The 10,288-nt window shown below is 33.0% G+C and overlaps 1 protein-coding gene across 1 annotated transcript; it reads right to left on the bottom strand.

Annotated features, from left to right (window-relative positions):
• Positions 1–450: 450 nt before the first annotated feature.
• On the bottom strand, positions 451–1,756 carry LOC116136988. The gene has a single exon (XM_031422673.1). The coding sequence runs from the start codon at positions 1,590–1,592 to the stop codon at positions 627–629; it is 966 nt and encodes a 321-aa protein (XP_031278533.1). The 5' UTR covers positions 1,593–1,756; the 3' UTR covers positions 451–626.
• Between the last annotated feature and the right edge of the window lie 8,532 nt (positions 1,757–10,288).

The raw sequence follows: 10,288 nt of genomic DNA, 5'->3' as shown, positions 1-10,288 counted from the left end.
CGCCTCTTAAAACACTACTTCTAGCATGGCTCTATCTTGCCAACAAAACAATTAAGTTAAAGCTTCTTCAAATTTGTATTCAAAATGAATACATATGCACAGCCATATCAGAGAGCCCATCTATTATGAATTATACATCCTTACCTGTCACAGAGCCAAACAAGAGCCCTAGGATAGATTTTTTATCCTTTTGGCAACTCAAGACTTTCTTATTATGGCACCTTAAAGAACCAGCAACCCTTATACCTATTTTCTCTCTTTGTTTGAGCACATATTTCATTTCTAAAATATATATGACTCATTATAAACTGAAAGCTCCTGTATGCAGTATGCCAAAGATCTATGAAAATCCACAATACAATAATCAGATATTGCATAGTCATTATAAACAAAAAACAATTCTATAACTTATCACAACATAGAAGCTAACTCTAAGAAAAATACAACAACTAAAAACAAGGACTTCCACAAATTTTTATTGCAGAAAGAAACAAAAACAAGAGTATCAAATACAGCAGTAAAAATCTACAAATCCTTTGATATAAAACAAATTTGAAACACTAACATACACAATGACCTACACTTACAAATGATCCCAATCATTCTGAATGCCATTTCAAACCAATTCAAATATCCAAGTTCTCCATCTGAATGCTGCTCTTGAGAGGCACATACTCACCAAGATACCCACCAAGATGGTCATGTAAAGCGCTCTTATCAATCCCTTCATGGTGATGACTCTTGCATACATAATAAAACACACTTTGCACTAACAGCCCCACAAGATTTACAATCACCAACACCCCAACCAAGAACCCACCCACAACAATCCTCACAAAAACTCCATGTTTTTCTCCTCCATGCACCACAACAGCTCCAAAAACAATAGCAATCGCAAAACAAATCGTCAAATAACCAAACACAAGGAGCCCAGCCATCCAAGTCTTCCCCTTTAACAACTCATAGCTCTTCTTCATGGCTGCAAATCCATAAACCGGTTCTAGAACCGACACCACACTCGCCAAATGCCACAAGGCGGTTATATAAACATGAACCCCCAAGAACAACACAAAAATCGCGATTATAGAGATAAACACCAAGAAGGGATTTTGGGTGTCAATTGCAATAATAAAAACTACAAAGAACCCAACGAACACTGCATTGTAAGCAATCATCAGAAAAGTTACCCACAAGAAAGTGATGAACAAGCGCTTAAAAACTTTGGGTATGGCCGAGATTGTGCTGGAAAAAGACACCGCCTTCGAAGTGTAAAGAGACGCGACGGTGAAGACAACGGCGGCGGTGGAGAGAAGCGAGAAGGCAAAGAGGAAAATAAGGTAACAGAATTGGAAGACCAAGAGCCGGGTCCATTGGTGGCGGGTTTGGACCGGGTCGTAAGACGGGTGATCTTCGATTTGATTCAAAATCGGATGCGTGAACAAAGAATGAGCTAAAATGGCGAACGAGAGAGGGAAAATCAACGTGAGAGTGATGAGATAGAAGGCTTTGGGGGCTCGCCGGGGGATTGAGACTGACTCGCGCAAGATGTCAGGGATGGTAAAGAACTGTAGCTCTTCCGGGGCCAGATCCATGGTGTTAAAAGTAAACAAAAAAGAATCGAACCTTTGGGACGCGGTAGGTTGAAGAAAGGGGAAATAATGGTGGGAAAGTTGTTGAATTTTTCTGGTTGTTTGAGTTTTGGGCACCGACTTGAGATAAAGGACGAAGAAATAGATGGGGGATGTTCGGGGGTGAAAGTGCAAGAAACTAAAAGTTTAAGAGGTTGACGAAGAAGGCGATGATGGTGGCCAAATTGACTAAAAATTAATTTTGATTTTGGGGGCACCGACTTGAGATTAAGGATTAATTAATTTTGATTAGTGAGATTAATTAAGTTAATGGATGAGATATATTTTATTTTTTTTAATTAAGAGTAATTTATTTATTTATGAGTTAAAATTAGAAATTAATTAATGATTAAAATGTATTAGGAAGAAATTAATTATATGGGGGAGGTAGATTTATTAATGATTTACATTGACGATAGTGTTTGATTAATGAGGTTAACTAAGTTAATGAATGAGATAGATTTTGTTTTGGTTTAATTAAGAGTGATTTATTTTTATTTATTGAGTGAAAATTATAAATTAATTAGTGATCTAATCATTAAAATGGATTAGGAAGTAATTAATTAATTAATTATCTGGTGGTGGTGGAGGACTTATTTACAGTTTACATAAATGGAGTCTTTTTTTTTTTTTAAAATAAAAATATTGAGGGAAATAAGTGCATAAATCAATAAAAATTATGTCCATGTGTGTGATCTACGTGTACAAAGTGACTAGATGAATGTCTATGTATACATTTGTTGGAGACTTTCTCCACGTTGAAACTTTAAAAGTATTTACCAAATTAATTTTTTTGCCAAATAAATAAATAATACGACGTTTTCTACTAATTATATTTGGACATTTGGTAATAATTATACATCATGAATCATATAATCATATAATTTATCTATAACATTAAAAGCCAAACGTATCATTTGGGACGTAAAAATTAATATACAAATTTAAGTAAAAAAAAAAAATCTCATTAGAACTGTCATAAATAAGATTGTACATTCTTTTTGTCACTAAAAATTGACACACAAGAGTTGGATCATCTATATATCAATTAACTCTTATTAAAAGAGAGTTGAGGTAGTACACGTTTTTTTTAATGAAAATCAAGATATTCATAAAAAAGATCGATATTAAACTTAAGATATATATATATTATTGAAATAATAAATACCATGTAAAATATACAAGATTATTACTATAAAAATAAATATAGTGCATTGTACAAACATTGATGGGTCCGTTTGGTTTATTATTTTGGATATGATTTTTGAAATAATATTAGGTAATTGAATAGGGTGATTATTATGAGGTAAAATTTAAAAATTAATTAAAAAAAACCCCTAGGTTTGCTAATTTAACTAAACACCTCAATATATAAATTTTTTGTAAAATGACAAAAACACCCCCACTCACCCACAGTGCCAGATTTCTGCCACCACCACCGGAATCTGGTCTGAATCTGACTTTACAGCACAGACCGGTTGGATCTGGCCGGTTATACGTTGATCTGGCTTTTTCTGGCCAGATCCACCACGGATTTGGCCGGAAAAGGCCAGATCTGGCTGTCGCTGAAGGCTAGATCGGCGAATTAACGATCAGTTCTGATTGTTTGTAGGCCGACGGTGGTTGCCAGAATCTGGCAACTATGGGTGGGTGGGGGTGTTTTTATTAGTTTTTAAACTTTTTTCTGGGGGTGTTTAATTAAATTAATAAACTTAAGAGGTCTGAAAATAATTAAAAAAATATAATAGTATTTCTTAAATAATTAAACAAACAATTATTTTGAGAATAGAATGAGAATAGGGTATGAAATAATAATCCAAACGCATCCGATAATATTTGATTATTTTCAATTTCATAATATAAATAATTGGCTTTTATGTTTGTAGTTGGTGAGAATTTTAAGGACAAGTTTGTTTGGCGCAAGAGAATATTTGATAATTTTAGAAATTTTAGAAAAAGGGTATGGTCTAGTTTTTGAAATAAAATAATTTCTTTTATAATTAAATTATTAAATTTCAATTATTTTATATAATGTTTTTTTAAAAGCAGTCTTTTTTTAATTAAATTATAACTTCATAATCACTTTGCTAAAGCATATTGATTATTATTATCTTGGTATGGACGCATTTAAGAATTCATATGGGGGCTTTAATTGTTATCTAATTTTGTTAGAAACACGCAATGTAGAAAGCTTATACAACTCAACAAGAAAAGCACTTTTTTTTTTCCTGAAAATAATAATCGAAGATCACAGGCAAGCTAGATTCAACTTCTTTTTTTTTCTATTAAAAGCTTGCCCATTTCTAGATAATGAATTAATTTGCGCCTAACTAGATCTTGAAGGAGCTCACATGGATGCTTTCACACATTTTCTAGGCCAAATTAATGACCTTTATTTGTCTTTTGAGTGTATTCACTTTTTTTTTTTTTTAAACTAATTAAGGTGTTTGAACCAGTTTACGTGTACTTCAACTAATCATCAAAGGAGACGAACGCAACAACTGTTGAAAAAGATTCTCACAACTCAAACACAAAATTAAAGCAAACAACTAAAAATAAAGCAAACAAAATACAAGAATTTTAAAGTGGTTCAGCCTACGTCCACTATCTATTCAAACAATCCATTAAGCAAAAACTTACAACTATGCAATTTTAGAAGAGAAAAATTACAAACTCCTTACACTATCCCAAAAAACCCAATTACACCTTTATTAACAGTCCACAATGACTATTCTTCTGGTGTTTATTTTACACTTTTTGAAATACTTTAAAGCCCAATTTACTAGTCTATTTAAAGAGAAGAGTCCATTTGCAACGCTCATTCCCAAGCAATATGAGATTCAAGGCACAATCACACCAATTCATTCCTTGACTTGAATCCCCAAACATCATATTAGCATTTGAAAATTTACTCACTTGACAGTCTTCTTTTCTTTCACAACAGGGACTTGAACAACTTTATTTCTTGATTTCTTAAGACATACACCTTCATTAAGCAAATATAGTTGTTTTTAATTCCTTTTGCCTTGTAAAATCAGAACATCATCTTTATAAACTTCGCATTCATCTCTTTGACTAAAGTAGGTATATCCACGAGAAGCCAACTCATCCAAAGAAATCAAATTGTTACTACAACTCGGTATATACCTTACATGCGAAGCTTCTTGACAACATCATTGTGAAGCTTGAGACGAACGCTATCAACATCTTCAATCTTCACTTTCTCGTTATTACCGACAACAATATTTCCATAATTTCCATCTTCTTTCAATTTAACAAAATAATCTTTATCATTACAAACATGTATAGATGCGGTAGAATCTAAAACCCAACCTTTTTCACCCTTTGAAATTTGAGTTTCATCTTGACATATTACTAAAATTTCACCTTCATTATTAGCAACCCAAGCATCATCCTTCGAATCCTTCATCTGTTGAACCTTTTTGAAAGCAAGCATGTCCTTCCTTAATTTCTTGTAGGGTGGTTGGATATGTCCCTTCTCTCTACAATAATAACACTCTTTATTACTACAATTTCTGACTTTTGATTTATCACCTCTCTCTTGAGTCCTCCCTTGATTAGAACCTTCTGCAATTGCTAGATCTCCTGTAAGTGATGAGTTCTCTGATCCTATAAACCTTTAATTCTCATGCAATAAGACAATCACATCATCTAATTTTAAAGTAGATCTGCCTATCAACAAAGTTTGAACTAAAGGTCTATAATATTTAGGCAAAGATGACAACAATATCAATGTCTTTTCTTCATCCTTTAACTCATCAGAAATAGCTAACAATCGAGATACTAGCCTATTAAATTCATTTAAATGATCATGGAGACTCGTACCTTCATCCATCTTCAGAGAGTACAAATTCATCTTCAAACACAGTCTGTTAGTCAACGATTTCGACGCATAAATACCCTCTAATTTTTCCCACAAACCCTTTGGTGTAGACTCAGTCAGCATGTTGTACTTTATCTATGGAGCTAAGGCCAATCTAATTGTACTGATAGCTCTCCTCTGAATTTTATTCCATTCTTTATCAGACATCTTTTCTAGCTTACTCTCTTCTAATGCTTGATCAAGATCTTGTTGTACCAAAAGGTCTTGTATCATATTTGCCATAACATAAAATTAATTTTACCATCAAATAAATGAACCTTAAACTTGGACATACCTCTAGAAAATTTGAGATGCTTGACAGTCGCTGATCTACTCTTAAATCCAACCTCCTCTCGAGCTTGCCTTCTCCCAGATCACGAACCATGGGCTTTGATACCACTTGTTGAAAAAGATTCACATAACTCAAACGCAAAATTAAAGCAAGCAACTAAAAATAAAACAAACCAAGCATAAGAATTTTAAAGTGGTTTGGCCCAATCAATTTAGCCTACGTCCACTATTCACTCAAACAATCCACTAAACAAAAGCTTACAACTATGTAATTTCTAGAAGAGAAAAATTACAAATTCCTTACATTATCCCCAAAAGCCCAATTATAACATTAATAATAGCCCACAATGACTATGGCTTCGTTTGGTTGGATTTTGGGAATACTACTTTTAGTATTCCCAAAAAAGTTAAACAGTAAAATACCAAAAAACTAACAATATTATTCAACTTTATTAAACATTTTTTAAACCCCCTAAATTTGTTAATTCAATTAAATACCCCTAAATATTTTTAATGTTTTTGTTACGGCGACTCCGGCCACCCTCCGGCGGTGGTGGCCGGCTGTCCGTATTTGAGGGTGGATTGGGGGTGTTTTTGTTAACTTTTAATGNTTCAACTAATTATCAAAGGAGACTAACGCAATAACCGTTGAAAAAGATTCCCACAACTCAAACTTAAAATTAAAGCAAACAACTAAAAATAAAGCAAACCAAACACAATAATTTTAAATTGGTTCGGCGTAATCAATTTAGCCTACGTCTACTATCCACTTAAATAATCTACTAAGCAAAAGCTTACAATTATGTAATTTTAGAAGAGAAAAATTACAAACTCATTACACTATCCCAAAAAGCTCAATTACACCCTTACTAACAGCCCACAATAACTATTCTTCTAGTGTCTATTTTACACTTTTTGAGATACTTTAAAAACCTAATTTACTAATTTATTTAAAGGGGAGTGTTCCTTTGCAACGCTCATTCCCAAGCAATATGGGATTCAAGGCATAATCACAACAATTCCTTCCTTGACTTGAATCCCCAAACATCATATTAGCATTTGAAAATTTACTCGCTTGACAGTCTTCTTTTCTTTCACAACTAGAACTTGAATAACTTTATTTCTTGATTTCTTAAGACACACACCTTCATTAAGCAAATATAGTTGTTTTTCATTCTTTTTGCCTTGTAAAATCAGAACATCATCTTTATACACTTCGTATCCATCTCTTTAACTAATGTAGCTATATCCACGAGAAGCCAACTCATCCAAAGAAATCAAATTGTGACTACAACTCGGTACATACCTCACATGACGAAGCTTCTTGACAACACCATTGTGAAGCTTGAGACGAACGCTACCAACGCCTTCAATCTTCACTTTCTCGTTATTATCGACAACAATATTTCCATAATTTCCATCTTCTTTCAATTCAACAAAACAATCTTTATCATTACAAACATGTATAGATGCAGCAGAATCTAAAACCCAACATTTTTCACCTTTGAAATTTGAGTTTCATCTTGACATGTTACTAAAATTTCACCTTCATTATTAGCAACCCAAGCATCATCCTTCGAATCCTTCATCTATTGAACTTTCTTGAAAGCAAGCATATCCTCCCTTAATTTCTTACAGCGTGGTTGGATATGTCATTTCTCTCCACAATAATAACACTCCGTACTACTGTAATCTCTGACTTTTGATTTATCACCTCTCTCTTGAGTCCCCCTTGATTAGAACCTTCTGTAACTACTGGATCTCTTCTAAGTGATGAGTTCTCTGATCCTATAAACCTTTAATTCTCATGCAATAAGACAATCACATCATCTTATTTTAAAGTAGATATGTCTACCAACAAAGTTTGAACTAAAGGTCTATAATATTTAGGCAAAGATGACAATAATATCAATGCCTTTTCTTCATCCTTTAACTTATCAGAAATAGCTAACAATTGAGATACTAGCCTATTAAATTCATTTAAATGATCATGGAGACTTGTACCTTCATCCATCTTCAGAGAGTACAAATTCATCTTCAAACACAGTCTGTTAGTCAACGATTTCGACGCATAAATACCCTTTAATTTTTCCCACAAACCCTTTGGTGTAGACTCAGTTAGTATATTGTACTTTATCTCTGGAGCTAAGGCCAATCCAATTGTACTGACAACTCTCCTCTGAATTTTATTCCATTCTTTATCAGACATCTTTTCTAGCTCACTCTCTTCTAATGCTTGATCAAGACCTTATTGTACCAAAAGGTCTTGTATCATACTTTACCATAACATAAAATTAATTTTACCATCAAATAAATGAACCTTAAACTTAGACATACCTCTAGAAAATTTGAGATGCTTGACAGTCGCTGATCTACTCTTAAATCCAACCTCCTCTCGAGCTTGTCTTTTCCTTGCTTGCCTTCTCCCAGATCACAAACCATGGGCTTTGATACCACTTGTTGAAAAAGATTCACACAACTCAAATGCAAAATTAAAGCAAGCAACTAAAAATAAAACAAACCAAGCATAAGAATTTTAAAGTGGTTTGGCCCAACCAATTTAGCCTACATCTACTATTCACTCAAACAATCCACTAAACAAAAGCTTACAATTATGTAATTTCTAGAAGAGAAAAAATGCAAACTCCTTACATTATCCCAAAAAGCCCAATTATAACATTAATAATAGCTCACAATGACTATTCTTTTGATGTCTATTTTACACTTTTTGAGATGCTTTAAAAGCCTAATCTACTAGTCTATTTAAAGGGGAGAGTCCCCTTACAACTCTCATTCCCAAGCAATATGGGATTCAAGGCACAATCCCAACAACAACCTCTCGCCATGGTCCTCTATTTAAATCGCGGATGTTCAGATAAAGAATTGAACATGAGACCATGCGTATGTCCAACTATCCTCAATTCGCCCTAAGCATCTAAGTTACCCATTGATGAGTGATTTATTACATGTTTGCTAATATACAATTTCGATCTGTTGACAGATGTCAATTAGTGATGTGCACCGTTGGAGTGTTCAAATACAAGTTTAGGGTGTAATAAGTAGTGAGGATGAATGCTTCGACGATCAATGCATGTTGATATATCCTTGATTTGATGAATATTCGACTTCTTAATTTAATTAAGGTCCAATCTCCTATGGAATCTCATGTTTTTCTAATTCAAAAGAGCTCGATGAGTGGTTCTCTGTCTTTTACAGAACAAGTTATAAGGAGAGTGAACGAGGGGTTTATCAATGTAGAGAATCCAATCTATATAAAAAGAGGAAAGAAGAGAGGCAATATAAAAATTATTAAGACAGTTCAATTAAGTAAATCAAGAAACTATTTATGAAGGTGTAGGATTTTCGGTCCCAACATGAAAATACTATACCGTTATAAGGTCAGATTTTACCATTAGATTAATTGAGTTAGCTATTGCTATTCAGTACAGAATTCATCGTGGTGAATGTCAAGAACTTAAATTGGACGATAATGATAGAATTCCATGAACCAAACATGACCTATATATATATATATACTGCAAAGAAAGAATTATATAATTAAGCTTCATTTATATGTCTTTATATATACCGTATTTTTCTTTTTCCTCTCTTTGTTTTTGTGTTCTCTCTATTCTTTCACATCATAGTTTCAACTCTCTCCCTTTGTCGGCAAACCCTTTTTGATTAGGGTCAAGTTATTAATGGGGAACAACCTTTAATTTTTGGTAGAAAATTCTCTTCGAATGTCTGCAAAAAGACCTTTCAATTATATAAATTTGGTCAATGGGTTGCAATTGACGTGAAACTGCCTCAAGTTTTTGGCAAATTTAAGCTGACATATGAAGTTTCTCATCTTATACATAAATATATATAAAATCAGGGTTATCATTTAGATAAGATAGAGATTCACATGATATATATTATTTCTGTCAATGGTAATTGTGTTAGGGTTTTCATCAATGGTATGAAAATATCAAAATTCTTTTCCAGTCAAAATGCAGGTTTATTCTTTTTATCATGAGGCAATTTCTTCGAAGGATATAAGTCTGAGATATTTTGATGTTGACTCAGGAAACATAATTAGGGTTCGAGCTGGTTTACTATTAATTTGCAGAATTGAAGACAATTTTACTATTTACTACACGTATTTTTCCGTTTCTTTTGTTGCGTTATATTTTTAGCAAAGGTTACAGAAATCTCGAGGGATTTTATGTGTAGAAATATCGATTTTAATTGGTGAATATATAAAGGGGACTTGCAACAGTTTGTTAATTACTTATCATTTGATAATTAATCTCAAAGGTATATATATTATTTAACTACTAATAGTTTTATATGTCTCTTGATATATTAACGCTTCGATCAACCAATGAGATTTAGGAAGAAGTTAAAGAAGTAAATGGTGTTTCGAGGTAACTATAAATTGCAGAAAGTCGTTGAACAGATGAATATCTGCGAGTCAAAAGATGAAATGAACAAGTTGAAT

The sequence above is a fragment of the Pistacia vera genome, unplaced genomic scaffold (assembly GCF_008641045.1).
Source record: "Pistacia vera cultivar Batoury unplaced genomic scaffold, PisVer_v2 Contig320, whole genome shotgun sequence".
Taxonomy (NCBI): domain Eukaryota; kingdom Viridiplantae; phylum Streptophyta; class Magnoliopsida; order Sapindales; family Anacardiaceae; genus Pistacia; species Pistacia vera.
This window is presented reverse-complemented; position numbering and strand designations above follow the sequence as displayed.

Bases quoted from the DNA above. Each gene is read 5' to 3' on its own strand.
- LOC116136988 (XM_031422673.1), bottom strand. From the start codon at position 1,592: ATGGATCTGGCCCCGGAAGAGCTACAGTTCTTTACCATCCCTGACATC.